This window comes from Microtus ochrogaster, chromosome 2 (genome assembly GCF_000317375.1).
Source record: "Microtus ochrogaster isolate Prairie Vole_2 chromosome 2, MicOch1.0, whole genome shotgun sequence".
Taxonomy (NCBI): Eukaryota; Metazoa; Chordata; class Mammalia; order Rodentia; family Cricetidae; genus Microtus; species Microtus ochrogaster.
In genome coordinates, this window is record NC_022010.1 from 96,322,016 (window position 1) to 96,337,821 (window position 15,806).

The 15,806-nt window shown below is 39.8% G+C and overlaps 2 protein-coding genes across 2 annotated transcripts; one reads left to right on the top strand and one right to left on the bottom strand.

Annotated features, from left to right (window-relative positions):
- Window positions 1-1,561: 1,561 nt before the first annotated feature.
- Window positions 1,562-2,116, bottom strand: LOC101998182 (keratin-associated protein 13-2-like). Its single transcript, XM_013353180.1, is given in 1 exon segment — window positions 1,562-2,116. A coding segment is annotated over 1 exon segment (510 nt). The 5' UTR covers window positions 2,072-2,116.
- Window positions 2,117-6,663: 4,547 nt separating this feature from the next.
- On the top strand, window positions 6,664-7,278 carry LOC101998463 (keratin-associated protein 13-1-like). Its single transcript, XM_005345356.1, has one exon. It carries the CDS (start codon window positions 6,664-6,666, stop codon window positions 7,276-7,278), a length of 615 nt encoding a protein of 204 aa, XP_005345413.1.
- The last annotated feature ends 8,528 nt before the right edge of the window (window positions 7,279-15,806 follow it).

A 15,806-nucleotide genomic window follows, 5' to 3' on the forward strand; every position in this document is an offset into this window, starting at 1 on the left:
GGATAGAGAGATATACAGGAAGCAGAATGGAGGGGAACTGTGCTCGAGGATTCTTGTTTGAGACACCACAGTAAGTAAGAGAAAGCCCCTTTTTCTGGGACATGGGCAGAGGAGGAATGTCAACGGGGTGATTTCTTTGCCTCTCTGAACAAGCATGTTTACAACATAACATCTGGCTGCTGAGTCTTTATTGGCAAAGTGAAAGGATTGGGATTTAAAAAAAAAAAAAACAAAAACAATATACAGATGAATCTAATTTCATGAAATAAATTCAACCAAATTTACAAGCAAAAATTGAGCCCAGGTCTGTGAAGTCCATAGGCAGACACTCTACTTTGCTGGCTTCTTCCAAGGCTTCCCAGATATGAATGCTCTTTGCTGAGACAGCTATGATCTGGTCCTCACTTCTCCTCCCTCCATCTCCTGCTGTGGAACTCCTGAAGTCTGAGTACTTTAACCCTGCTCTCCAGCCCATAGACTCTACTGTTAGAGAATCCCTGCCCTGGCCCAGCCCTGGCACTTCCCTTTGGGTCAAAACTGAGACAGTCCTAAGGTTGTAGTCTGTGTGCTCCTGTCCCTGGTCATCTATGGTCTGTTCCAGGAGACCAGTACTACCTTCTGGACCAAACTGACACACTAATGGACGATACGCTATTGCTTTCTATTCCTGGCTCTTATTGCCAGCAAACTACACCCAAATCTTGGAAGTTGACAATCAAACTAAAACAAATGACTATAACTGTTCAGGAATGTTTCTAGGTTGGCTGAAGCTGAGTTGGAGAAGCATCAGGAAGATGCCCTGATTCCTAGACCCAGTTATTACCACTTAAGACAGTTGTCATTCTCCTTTCAAATATTTTGAGAAGGTAGGCAGAAATAGTGCCTAAACTCTGGGTGGAAGAGATATGAGAATTTCAGATAAATAGAAGTATCTGTCTTGAGATTCTTTGGAAGTTGACTATTCTATTCTCTTGGTTTAAAATTCATATTTACATAATAGACTTAAATAGTTTTTTCTCTGAAAATATACATAAACCCCATGAAGTACATAATAATACTCTTTTGATGGATAACATTTTAGTCATATACTTCAATCATAGGCAATGCTCATATTTATGAGCCTTATTTGCATTCAAATTACACTCTTGCAATTACTAACTACTACAAAGAAGTAGTATTTCCCCAACCAAATTAATTATTCTCAAACATAAATTGCATAAATTTTGATCTTTAATTAAATCCCATGTATCCATAAACACAAACATAATAACAATATCATAATAGTAAGAACAATGAACTAAGGCTTCAGATTGCATAAATTTATTGGATTAAAATTTTAGTTTTCAAATATGTTTGAATGAACAGCAAAAAGCAGAGTATCAATAGCACAAAATTTAAGGCATAATAAGGGATTACACATTAAGTTTCTAACAGAACTTGAGAATGAAATGATTGTTAGTGGAAAGACAAATGGTAGAAAATGAGAATAACAGATCATCTACAGGACATAGAGAACTTGATTTTGATATTACAGGAATATAGAGACTTAGCAGTCAAATTCCTAGAAGGCAATGCCATAGATTGATCTATAACAAGAAGGTTGGAATGTTGCAGAAGCCAAGTATTCTGGGTAGTAGAATCCAGACCCATAACACAGGAATGGGAAGCCATAGATTCCTCAATTCAGAGATCTCAAGCCACTGGACCCATAGCCCCCTGAGTAGCAGCTTCTAGATCCATAGCCCAAAGAACGGCAGCTGCTGGATCCAAAGCTCAGAGATCCAGCATATGTTCCCCAGCAGGGACTGCAAGATGTGGAGCTCCTCGGGTAGTAGCAGGCTGTCTGGCAGGGCCTGGACACCACACAGGACCTCTGGCAGCTGGTGGGCTCAATGCAGGTCTCCTGACACCTGGTGTTCAGAGAGGATTCCACCTGGCAGGGTCTGGAAGAGCAACTGGTAGTGGTGTAGACCAGGTTGCTGGGGTAGGAAGAGCCACAGGAGGAACCTGAAGAGGGCAGGCAGGGCCTAAAGGAGCGGGAGAAGTTTCCAGAGCAGCAGCTGTAGGTCATGTTGAGACGCGATGTGAGCTCAGCTGGATGGATCTGAGAGGATTCTGAGTGTGGATGTCACCCTGTGGAGAGCTGGGTTTATATACTCTCAGCAACAGGTGTGGTACCCTACTGTCTCATCTTTGATGATTCTATGTGCTTCCTGGTTTACAAATGTGCAGTTGCATGTGAATAATTTTCTGAACAGTGTATTTATGGGTGTTGCAATTTTCTTATAGTTATGACAACAAGCTATTGCTATGTCATAGATGCTATGACTGTTTTTCACTGACACTTATTATGTCCAGGATAATTTCTCCTATTCCTCTTTCCCTGACTTGTATGTGTTTGTTAGAATATTCTGAAGATTATACTTTTCTTCCACAGTTTGCTCCTATCATTTATTTGTTAATGAATTGGAAGCATCACTTATGTTCCCTTTGAAGCCTACTGAAGTAATCTTATCTTCTGACACCATTTCTCATTTTCCAATATTATTTGTGAATGCGTAACATTTCCCATAAACTTCACCACCACTACCCCAGGCAGAATAGGAGCACAGTAAATTGAATGAGATCAAATGTAAGATGTCAGAAAGAAAAAGCAGTGAGTGATTGCAACTGTGCTGAGAACAAAGACGGTACTGAGGCAGAGTCACAAGATCAGGGCATTTGGCCCCATGAATAGAGTCAAAGAAATGAGAGAAGTAAATTATTTCATAGCCTGTGTATCTAGCATCTGACCTGAGGTCATAGAGTTCTCATCTGAGTTCACACAGTATGGACTAGTCAGTTCTAACAATTTAAAGCACAGGAGGTCCGGGTGACTAATGTCCTCTATACTGTGGTTTCTGTGAACACCTTGGTTTGCAAGAACGGAACCCAGGCAGTGACTGAGTCTAGGGGAATAACATACCTAGAAGATTCCAATGGCCAACTATAACCCAGGGTGCAGATCACCAGCCCTAATCAAACACCAAGAGGCTACGTGGCTGTTGGTGGACTTTTTGTTTTTCTTGGAACCTAATATTTATTGAGGCAATTGATGCTAGAGCTGAGAAATTAGCTGTAATTAAGAAGAAATCCGAATCACTGAGGTGAAATCTTCAAGGAGCATTTCCTAGATGACTGTGGTCCAGGCGAAGGTGAGACTGCATCTCATGCTGGTAGCTGAACTTGCTAATGTAAAGAATTACCCATACGGTACTGGTTTTGAATACATGAAAGGGTCATGGAGAACAGCTAGGGCTTGGTACTGTGTAGCAGGACTGGAATCCTAGAAGAAAGACTAGAAGAAACCGTTAATGAAGGTACAACATTAGTTGTGTTGGAGACCCTAGCATATGGAGGCAATAGGACCACGGGCAGACCACCAACAATGGTAACAGCTGTAGAGGAGAATCAGTCTGAGCCCTTGAGATGATCTACAGGACTGTGGAAAACATAGCTGGGGAAGTGGAGCTGCCCAAGGCCATTCCCAGAAATTCACGAGTCCTAGGCCTTAGACATTGAGTTATTTATACTTCTGAGATGACTTGGGTTTTTACATTGATTATAACTGTACCCTGGTTCTTTCCTATTGCAATAGAAAGTACAAAACTTCTTCTGATTTTACAGGAGCCTACAATTAATAAACTTGAAATCATAAAGAGAGTGAACATTTAAAGTATTTGGATTTTTAAAGAATGTGAGATTCTTAAAAGTTGAAATGTATTTTATATTGTGATATTTATATCAATATGCTATCTTGGGGATAAGCTAGAAAGGGAAGGTTATGGTTTAATAGTAATTGTGTGACAAGCTGAGAAGTGGTGAGTGGTCCTGACTAGTTTCTTTTCTTTTCTTCTTCTTCTATTTTTTTTTTTTTTGTCAACTTGATATCAGTTGGCGTTATATGGGAAGCAGAACTTCAAGTGAGAAAATACTCCTATCGTATTGGCCTGTAGGCAAGTCTATGGATCATTTTCTTAGTTAATGACTGATGTCAAAGGCTCCATCCCACTGTAGGCAGTGACACCACCACCAGGCAAATACTACCTGGTGGTAGAAGATAGCAAACCGAGCAAGACTTGAGAAGCAAGTCAGTAAGAAATAATCCCCCATGCCCTCTGTAATCCCAGCCCCCGGCTATGCTGCCAAACCTTGGCCCCTTACCAGGAAAGGTCAAAAACCACTCCAACAGGCTATTTAAACTGAACCCCAGAAAATAAAAGTAGTCTTCTCTTTTAGAAAAAAAAAGAAAGAAAAGAAAAACAAATGCAAGAAGTCTCAACTTATCTAATCTTATATAGCTTTGAAAATAAAAACGATGCTTGGTAGATATCAAAGAATTCTGATACACGTTTAGTCTTCAACATGTCAAACAGAGTTGAGAAAGAAAAGTATTTCAATTGTTTGCTTATTTGTAAAATCTCAGAGTTTTATTTTGGAATCTGTGTGCAGTCTACGTGTAAATAAGATCTACGAAGCCCACCTCTGTTGCTCTCACACATACTAAAGAATATATCCAAGAGTAAAAATAACATAGAAAGACAGTTTGTAAAATATTCTCAGATGAAAGGACATGTTGATGTATCAATTTTGATGCTTATGGTTTTTGTTTCAAATCATGTTTATTCATGGCAATGCAATGTTTTCTATAAATATACCTAAAAATTAGCCTAAATTGCTAATTATAATTAAATATAATCAAATTATAAGTTAAAAGACAAATGAAACCAAGACATGTTAATAAGGATAGAACAGACAGGGGTGCAAATAGTTATTGATGAACTATGGAAAACCTTGGTTTTCAATGTTACTTGGAATACACATTTTATTTTCAGATTTACTATTTTCCATGTTAATCTTTGGAATGGTGCCATTTGGCTGACAATATCATCAGGTAATATATGTAGCACAATCACAAGATGTGCTCACAGAATTTTCAATCTGCTATCAAGGTGTGTGACCTTTGTCATCATGTTGCCAACAGTCGTAAAGCTTTGAATAGCTTATTGGGAGTCTTGGACCAGATTATGAAATTGTTGAGTTGTTGGAGTTATGCTTTTGACAAACTTTCTATGTCTAATATGAAGTTGATTTTACATTAACCTTGGTGATATTATTTTCCACTAGTAGACTGGTATGTTATTTGCTATGGCTGAAGATTGTTTCATTTCTCCTTTAGGTAAAGGTGTAAAAAAATACCATTTAAAATGATTTTAAACAATTACATTTCTATGCACAAAACTGAAATATCAATACATTATCTCCTCTACTAAAATAAGTGATAATTTTTAAAGCATTCTCATTTCATTTTTACTTGTAAGAATTGTACAATTGCGATATGAGAAGAGGGTCAAAAGTACTTAAACAAAGTGTTCATTTACAGACTACATATAAGCTCCAAATTGAAACTTTCATTCCTTTCTTTTGTTTTATTAATTAAATTATTATTTAAAAATTTAATGAAATATATTTTGATCATTTTCATTCCCCACCTACAAACAGATCTGCCCTATTCACCTAACTTCAATTTCTTTTCTCTCTCTCTCAAAATGTAAATGTGAAGAAAAAATATAAAGTATATATGCAACTGAATGAAATTTTCTTATCATCCTCACTAAATATGGCCAGGAAAAAGACTCCGTCTGAATTATCTAATATTTCACAACTGATTTTATTTATTTGTTAGTTTGTTCCAAGACTGGGATTCTCTGTAGCTTTAGAGCCTGTCCTGTAACTACCTCTTTTAGACCAGGCTGGCCTCATACTCACAGAGATCCTCCTGCCTCTGCCTCCCAAGTGAAACTGATTTTGTTTTTAAGTAGTATAAGCATTACTTGATGCACTCAGGTTTTGCACATTGTTTTTGATCTTCAGACTCTTCCCCTTTGAGAAGACTCAGGACCAAGTGACAAAGTCAGAGACCTAAGTGGTGAAGTGATTGTGGCTCAGCCTCAGTTCTGTCACTTATGATCCTAAAAACTCCAATCACTGTTTTTCTTTCTTTATTCCTGTATTCTATATAATTTGATATTTCCAGACTTATGTTGTTCCCATGATACTAGAACTCAATCATATAGGGAGTGTGATGCAACCCACATACAGTGTTGGAAAATAAGAAGGATAGACAAGTAAGGTCCATCTTCAGGAGGTTCCATAGGAGGTTTCAGGAGGAAACACAATATAATGATTCCAATTCATTATTAGAACATCAAATTACTGTCATGCCAGACAATGAGGAAAAAAGTATTTCCCTTGTAACATTCTATGATGAAACACATAAATGTTATGTCAAGAGGAAAAGGAGCGATTTATTTGCAGGACGTGATAAAATAGTCATTACTGCAAAAGAGTCATGACACAATTGGCACAGCAGTGGCTCATCATCTTTTACTTTAATAAAACGACAACACCCACAACCATGATGTGCAGAAAAGTATGCAAATACAATTATAGAGATTACTTAGTTTCATATCTGTAAACCAGGAAGCAAACAAATATGTCAGGATAGCCCTGTTGGGTACCACACCTGTTGCTGAGACTATATAAACCCAGCTCTCCACAGAGTGACATTTAAACTCAGAATTCTCTCAGGTACATCTAGCTGAGCTCATATCTCCTCTCAACATGGCCTACAGCTGCTGCTCTGGAAACTTCTCCTCCCGCTCCTTTAGGCGCTGCCTGCCTTCTTCAAGTTCCTCTTGCAGCTCTTCTTACCCCAGCAACCTGGTCTACACCACTACTAGTTGCTCTCCCAGCACCTGCCAGGTGGCATCTTCTCTGAACACCAGATGTCAAGAGACCTGCATTGAGCCCACCAGCTGCCAGAGGTCCTGCGTGATGTCCAGCCCATGCCAGGTGGAATCCTCTGTGAACACCGGCTGTCAGGAGACCTGCATTGAGCCCACCAGCTGCCAGAGGTCCTGTGTGGTGACCAAACCCTGCCAGACAGCCTGCTACTACCCGAGGAGCTCCACACCTTGCAGTCCCTGCCAGGGAACATATGCTGAATCTCTGAGCTTTGGATCCAGCAGCTGCCGTTCCCTGGGCTATGGATCTAGAAGCTGCTACTCAAGGGGCTGTGGATCCAGTGGCTTCAAATCCCTGAATGGTGAAATCTATGGCTTCCCTTCCCTGAGTTATGGGTCCAGATTCTGCTACCCACTCTACTTGCCTTCTACTGTATTTCCACCTTACTGCTATACCTCAACCTGTGGATATCCTTTTGGATACAGCTGTTAAGTCTCTGTAGTCCTGCACTATCAATGTGAAGGTCTCGGTGTCTTGCAGCTGCTGTTTCTAAACTCACCCCTCCCCACTTTATCTGCATGTTCTCCCAACTACTTCTCTTATCCTCAACTTGTGCCAGATTCTCAGATTAAGGATAATTCAAAAATTTGCTTTAAGCCGGGCAGTGGTGGCGCACGTCTTTAATCCCAGCACTCAGGAGGCAGAGGCAGGCGGATCTCTGTGAGTTCGAGACCAGCCTGGCCTACAAGAGCTCGTTCCAGGACAGGAACCAAATCTACGGAGAAACCCTGTCTTGAAAAATCAAAAAAAAATTGCTTTACTGTCTGTACTCTCAAATATATACTTGGTTTTCATCCAAGAGTATGTAAAATTGAAAACTTTAATCAAATAAAATTGATTTGTGCAATCAATCTGACCCCTCAATTTATTATTATATTATTATTTTTAATAGTCCTAAATTAAGTATTTGGAAGTCTTATATAATAACCAGCAGGACTATTTGTCTGGATTCATAGTGCTCCTTTTGTGCTCAGGTATGAGTTGTTGGGAATAGTCGGTTCTGGGAAGACATTCATTGACATCTGCAAACAGGGCTCAAACTGCAGTGAGAATGGCTTCAGGGTGAAGGACATGAATTCCTACTGAGCCAGAAAGGCAAGGAGAGTATCAAGAATATTATATTCTATAATTTAAATGGTGAAATTTGTACAAAGGCAAAAGTTTATGTTGCTCTAGAATATGAATGTAGCTTTTTAGACAGCAGACAACATGAGTTTGAAACAGATCTCAGGACATTGGACGTTTCCTCGTACTGTGTTAATGCTGGTATCCCTGCTTCTCAAATTCGGGGTATTATTCCTGTACCTCATCTTCAAACGGGTGTTTGAAAAATCCACTGAACTGTGCTTAGAAGGATCTGGGATCGCCTGATGCTTCTCCCGCCCACAACTTCAGTCAACAAAAGAGCAGTGTATCTATGAAATTCTGATTTTATATTCGGTGTCACCTTAAGCTTCAAAGCAGACTTGAAGCTCCACACCTGTGTGTAATTTTTTTTAAATAATGCCTGAGGGGGGGGAGGCATTATAGGTATTATGGGAATTAAAGGTTTAAAAAGGTTTGACAAAGAAACGAATCTGTTTTTTGAAAAAGTGTATATTTTAGTGTTTTTATACAAAACAATTGAAATGCATTGTCAAAGGGGTTCCCAAAGGGCATTTTGAAAAACACATATATCTGTTGGTCCACAGAAAGGAAGCAATTAGGTTTGGATTAAAAATTCCACCATCAAAAATACATATATAATTTGCTGGATTATGTCTGTGTATGAGTGTTTGCCTGTGTGTATGCATTTGCTCAGCCTGATGTCTGGCACCTGCAGGGGCAGAAGAGGCTACTGGATAGATTGGAACTCGAAGTATTGATAGCTGTGAGTGCCATGTGGGATCTGAAAATGGAACCTGGGTCATCTACAAGAGCAGCAAGTACTCTTAGCCACTGAACAACTGTTTAAGTGTTTGCTAGTCATTTGTATTTCTGGTTATGACATTTTCAAAATGTATCTATTTTATTTTATTTTTTTTCATTTATTCTTCTTTCAACAGTGAATCTAAACCTCAGCATCTTGTAAACTCTGTTCCTCTCAGCCCTTTCCCCACCTCCCTTCTCTTCTTGCTCTACTGCTCTTGCTTCCCTTCAAAGAAGAGCAGGCCTCCCAGATATCAACCGAACATGGCATAACAAGACAGAGTAAGACCAGGCACAAGCCTCCTATCAAGGCTGGATGAGGCCACGCTGGGTGAGGAAAAGGTCCCGAGAGCAAGCAAAGAGTTGAGTCACTCCCAACTCCCACTTTAGGAGTCCTATAAGAACCCCAAGCTAAAAAACCAAACTGCATGCAGAAGGCCTAGTGAATACCCTTGTAGGCTCCATGATGACTGTGTCAGTTTCTGTGGGCCTCTATGAGACCTGTTTAGTTGATTCTGTGGGCTGTGTTCTTTTGGTGTCCTCCACTCTTCCAACTTCTAAAATTTTTCCTCCCCGTTCACAGCAGGAGCACTGCCTAGTGTTTGACTGTGAATCACTGCATTGGCTCCTATCAGCTGCTAAAGGAAGCGTCCCTAATAGTGAATGGGCTAGGCACAGATCTATGAGTGTAGCAGAATATCGTTAAGAATTATTTCATTGATTTTTGCAGGGGAAGGGTCAATTGTGTTTGGTTCTATCCTAGGTCTAGTGCTGTCCATCCTCCAGTGCCTGGCCTTCACGGCAGTGTCAGACATGGGTTACCTCTCCCACCATGCTCTCAAATTAGACTAGTCATTGGTTGACCACTCCCACAAGCTCTGAGCCACCATTGCCCCAGGCCATCTGCAGGCAGAAGAGGTATGATGGAAGGTTTTGTGGCTGGATTAGTGTCCCAGTTCCACCACTGAGAGCCTTGCCTGGTTGCAGAAGATGGCCTGTTCGGGTCCACACCCTCCTTTACTAAGAGTCCGCGCTAGTGCTGCCCTCATAGGTTCCAGGCCGTCTCTACTATACTAGGTTTCCACGTCGACCCCTAAATGGCCCCTTATTCCAGCCATCTCACCCTGTGCTCTCTCCCTCTGTCTATTTTATTTTAATTAAAATATAATTACATAAATTTTTCCTTTTTTGCCTTTAACCCCTTCCATGTTCCAGTTCCCTAGCTCCTACTCAAAGCCATGGCCTTTTTAAAATGTATTATTGTTATATATATATATATATATATATATATATATATATATATATATAATTCATATATATGTAAATACAGCCTGTTTAGTCCTTTGCATGCTTCTTGCAGGTATACTATCAGGACTCATCACTTGGTGTTGGGTAGTTAGTTAGGGATATTATAGCTGAGGGAGACCCTTTCTCCCTGCCTCAACATTCCTCGTTTGCCTGTATTTCTTTGTCTGGGATTGGGGCCCAAAGGATTTCCCCCTTTCAAAATAGCAGAGGCGGAGACCCAGAGTGGAGCACTGAGCTGAGCTCTCAAATTCTAGCTGAAGAGTGGGAGGAGTGAGAATATGAGTAAAGAGGTCAAGATCATGGTGGGGACACCCACTGAAACAGTCTACCTGAGCTAATGGGAGCTCACCAACTCTTCCCTGGAGAGGGAAGGAACCAGCATAGGACCAAACTAGACCCTCTGAATGTGGGTGACAGTTGTATGGCTGGGGCACATTGTGTGGCTACTGGTGATAGCAGCAATATTTATCCCTACTGCTTGTACTGGCTTTTTGGGAACCTGTTATAATGAGAAACGGTAGATTGTGTACTGCTGTGCGGCTGGCTTATACCCTGAAATACCAACACATAAATTGTATTTATTTAAACACTGTATGTCTGGCTCATTAGTTCTAACCTCTTATTGGCTAACTCTTACATATTTGTTTAAACCATCTCCATTAATGTGTATCGCCACTTGACTGTGGCTTACCAGCATGAGTCTAACCAGCATCCATCTCAGAGAGGAGAGCCATGGCGTCTGCCACACTGCCTTCATCCTCTCAGAATTCTGTTTTGTTCACTCCACCCACCTAAGGGCTTACCTATCAAAAGGCCAAGGCAGGTTCTTTATTTAACCAATGAAAGTAACACATAGACAGAAGATCCTCCTACACTAGAAACCCTTCTCTTTGGATGGATACCTTTCTCAGTCTAGATATAGTAGGAAGGGCCTTGGACCTTCCCCAAAGCAATGTACCCTACCCTCTCTGAGGAGTAAATGGAGGATGGGGTGGAGGGAAAGGTGGAGGGAATGGGAAGAGGGGAGGGAATGGGAACTGGGATGTGTATGTAAAACGAAAAATGTTTTCTTTTAAGAATGTTAAAGTAGCATGTCTATTAGTATTAATGTTCAGATCCTATTTAGGCAATATTATTGTTGAGGTGTCATGGGTATAGCTTCCCTGTGGTTTCAGGAATCTCAGACAGGGTCCAAAAGCAGTTTGTTTTCCATATGTCTATTGCAATCTTTTCAGTTCCTCTTCTATGATATTTCCTAAGCCTTAGTAACAAGAGTTTTGTTGGAGATGTATACATTTGTTGCAAGGAGGCCACTTGTTGGTTCTCTGGCATCTGGCTAGTGTAGACCCGAAATAATCACATAGAAACTGCATTAATTAAATCTCTGCTTGGCCCATTAGCTCTAGCTTCTTATTGGATAATTCTTTTATTAATTTAACCCATTTCTATTGATCTGTATATTGCCGTGTGGCTGTGGCTTACCGGGTAAAGTTCCCAGTATCTATCTCTAGCAGCTCCTTGGCTTCTCTCTGACTCAGCCTTCCTTTCTCCCAGCATTCAGTTTAGTTTTCCATGCCTACCTAATTCTGGTTTGCTATAGGTCCAAAGCAGTTTCTTTATTAATTAATAGTAATCACAGCATACAGAGGGAAAGTCTACATCATACATTGAGTCAGGGCATCCGAAAATCAGTTATCCTCTATGTTTTGACTTACAGTTTTTTGTAATGGTCTCTGTCTGCTACAATGAAACATTTCTTTCAGGAGGGTTGAGAGCTACACTAGCCAGAGGTTACTGTCAGGTTTTAGAATGCCTTAGGAATTGTGTTGGATTAATAACAGCAGTAGTAGATTTTCCCTTAAGATCCAAGTCCTCACCAATCCCAGGATTTCCCTTCCGCTTACTAAACATTAAGTTCACTTAGACTGCTGTTGATTGTCACCACGATTTGAATGCCACTATTTCAGCTTTTAGAGACATCTTACCATGTTGGTCTTTGATGTAGTTTACAGGTGTCCCAACTGAGTATGGACATTGGATTTCTCCCTCTCTCAGCAACATATATAGCATCTCCTTGTGGTCTGAAGGCCAATAATCACAGAACAGACTTTCGGGCAAGATTTTCCTCAAATTATCTAAGCTGTGGGCCCAAAGTTCATCGTGACTTCGGAAATAGGAACTTAGCTCCTGGGAAGGAAACAAGGACAAAAACAATAGCCCTATTGTTCTGGGAGTTTCTTGGAAAAGAGGGTTTTTCCTGACTAGTCCTGAGGGTCATGTGATATATAAATATAATCATCCACTTAGGTATATCATGTTTAATTTATACATCTAAGTAGATATATGTAATACACTGAGATATATTAAATGCAATTTTAGGTAAATCAAAAAATATGATTCCTTGTGGCTCTTTCAAACCCCTTAGCATTTCTTTTCCCTTGCTCTCCATTGCCTACTGTATTGATCCTCTTATTTCCACATCTCAGTTTTAATTGGTTGTTTTATTATATTTTGTGTTTTATTGTCTAGAATCTAATCAAATATCGGATGGATAGGTGACATTGATTTTATCCCAATTAGTGGACTGCTCCTTTACTAAACTGAAATTGTCCTTTGTTAAAGAAAAGCTTTTGAATTTCATGATCTCATATTTGTACATTGTTAACTTACACTGTTGAAGTCTTTTTTAAAATAAAATTTATTTTTTTCTATGTTTTTCACACCATGTATCTTGATCCCATTTATTCCCCATCCAGCCTGCGCCCCTGCACTGCACCTCTCCCACCACAAAGAAAACAAAATTCAGGAGAAAGAAACGAAGAAAACAAAATTAAAAAAAAATAAAAAAGGAAAGGAATTTTAAAAGCTCATTATGGAAGCTTTAGTGTGACCCAACAAGTCTCAACATATACGCCTTAGTCTACACATCTACTTTCAAGTGTTAATTGCAAAGAGTGTTTGGTCTGGTTCTAGTCCCCTGGTCTCCACTTCACTTTTGATGCTGGGCCCCTACTAGGACTTTTCCTGGACATTCTACTGGCACCATGTGTTGTGAAGATCCTGCAGCTTTAGGTATGCAGGTAGGTCCCTTCACACACTCCAGCAGGTCATAGATGAGGTGAATGTTGGGACACTCTAAATATAACCCTGGGTCTGGGCCTGGGCAACTATAGAGAAGGTCCACCAGATGGGAAATGGGAACAGCTCTTCCATGGTCACAATTTCAGGTCTGGATCTTCTACACCTGCACTGTGTTCACTATTGTGTTGCCCTGGTGAGGTGCAAGGCCTGCTCTTCCGAGTGTTACAGCTGATGGGGATCAGGGATAGCTCTCCCACACTTTTGACCACAGGGCCATCTCTCCTACCTTCTTCCAGCATTGATAGGAGGAAAGCACTTTTCTTGCTCCTCTCTCCACAAGACAGATGGGTAGTGGGAAAAGCTCCTTCATGGTCACAGTTTCTACTATAATAGTGTTGGCTCAATTGTGTTGCCCTGGCAAGGGTCAGGGGCTGCTCCCCTGAGCTTTGTAGCTGGTGGGGGTCAGAGATAGATCTCCAATACTTATGATCACAGATCCACCTTTCCCACATGCCTTAGGCATTATAAAGATGAGGGTGGGACAACTTTCTTCTGCCACCACAATGCAAATTGGTAATAGGGACAGCTGCCCCATGATCATGAATTTGGGGCTGGTTCACGCACATGTCCAATAACAATGGTGACTCTGTTGTGCTGTCCTGGTGGGATACAAGGTCCACTCTATCAAGTGTTGTGGCTGGTAGGGGACAGGGATAGCTCTTTTTATCACAGGGTCAACAGTATGGATGTCTTATCCAGAATATACAAGCCTTTGCTATGAATTGAAATGTATACCCATGTTATCTTCTAGGAGTTTCAGAGTATGTACAAGGTCTTATGGTGATATCCTTGATCCACAGGATGGGAGATGAGGAACAATCTAGTTTTCTTTTCCTGGATGTTTAGAACCAGGATTCTCAGTACTATTTGTAGAAGATGTTGCCTTTGCTTCAATATCATGATTTTGCTACTTTAGTAAAAACTTAGGTAGCTATTCTTGTAGGGATGAACCTGCATCATCTATTCTGTCTTGTTGGTATTTTAACTATTTTGTGTAAAAACAAAATCTTATTGTCTTCATATTATAACTCTATAGTATATAAGTTGAAAATAGCTAGTGTAAAATCTCCTCCGGTATAGTTTTCACTCAAGAGCGCGTTGACTAGTCTCAGTAGCACCAACCCCTATGGGATTTTGTGACTGCTATTACATGTGCCCAAATTTCAGTACCCATTTGGCATGCCCTCTCCTCCATTGACTTCTGTTTTATCTTCCAGACGTAGATGTCATACGTTGCCTCTTTTCTGTTCTGTCTTCAATTCTCCTGACTCTAATAACTTTTGTCAGACTCTGACATCTGAACAACTTACTTCCACCTCGAGTTCACAGCTTGTGCCCTATGATTTAGAATTTTTGGTCTGTGTCCCAGCATTCTGTGCCATCTCTGACCACTACTCTAGATCTATGATTTTTATTATGCCAAATTTACAACCTGTGTGCTCATCCCTTTGGTCAGTTCTGATTGAAGGCAGGCCTCAACCATGACTTCCTTCTGCCCAACATGATAAACTTATGGAAAATACACCACTGCATGGATTGGGTGCTCTCTCTACTAGTTCTTCTTTCAAATAAACCACACTTTCATCTTAACTTCAACTTAACTTTTATACTCCACTCATGACAGAAGAATACAAGCTTCTGGAAAAAGCTACGTCAATTCTAACTTTATTCCATCTGAACCTCGAAGGAGTTTGAAGTCATCACACCTCTTAAACCAAGTTTTTTCTCCTAAGATCAGAATGCTTCTTCTCACACATGTTTGTATGTGAGGACTGATGCCCATACCATGTCATATGAGGCTATCAGTATTTGTGTAAAGCTATGTCTTTATTGAGAATGTTTCCAATCTTACTTTTCTTTTTTTAAAAAAGAAAAATTTTAATTTTTATTAAGCTCGACATTTTTCTCTGCTCCCCTCCCTGCCTCTCCCCTTCCCTTCCACCCTTTTCCAAGATCCCCATGCTCCCAATCTACTCAAGAGATCTTGTCTTTACTTTTCTATTGGCCATTCTGTTGAACTTCCATTAAAACACATTTAAATATTTTGCTTATATTTATATATAACCCAAAGAATTATATACCTTATTTTTAATGGTAGAATTTTTAATTCAAGTCCTATATATTCTATTTCCTTACATCAGAAAAAAATCATATTTTTCATTTTCAGTCAGTTGTCACTATTTTTGAGCCCAATTTGCCATAGAAATAATAATCTTCCTATTATTAACTACTTCTTCAATAAGGAACATAACTAATAACAAATAGTTTTTTACTTATGTTTCAAAACCCAATTTAAGAAATATGTTCATCTTTATTAAGTCTCCTAAATATGCAAATTCATAAACTAAAAGCCACCTAGTAAAAATGGGAACAATATAGTGAGGTGTCAGATCACACAAATTGATTGGATTAAATATTTAATTTTCAAATATTCTTGGATGAAAACCAAATAACATATGTATATCTAAAGAGTCAAGTCAGTAAGGCATAATTTGGGGTTTCACAACAATTGAACTTAAAGATGAAAGAAGCCATTAAAGAGAACATGAAAGGAGGGCTGAGAAGCCAAGGACAATGGCACTGGGTTTTGATCCTACTGCGTG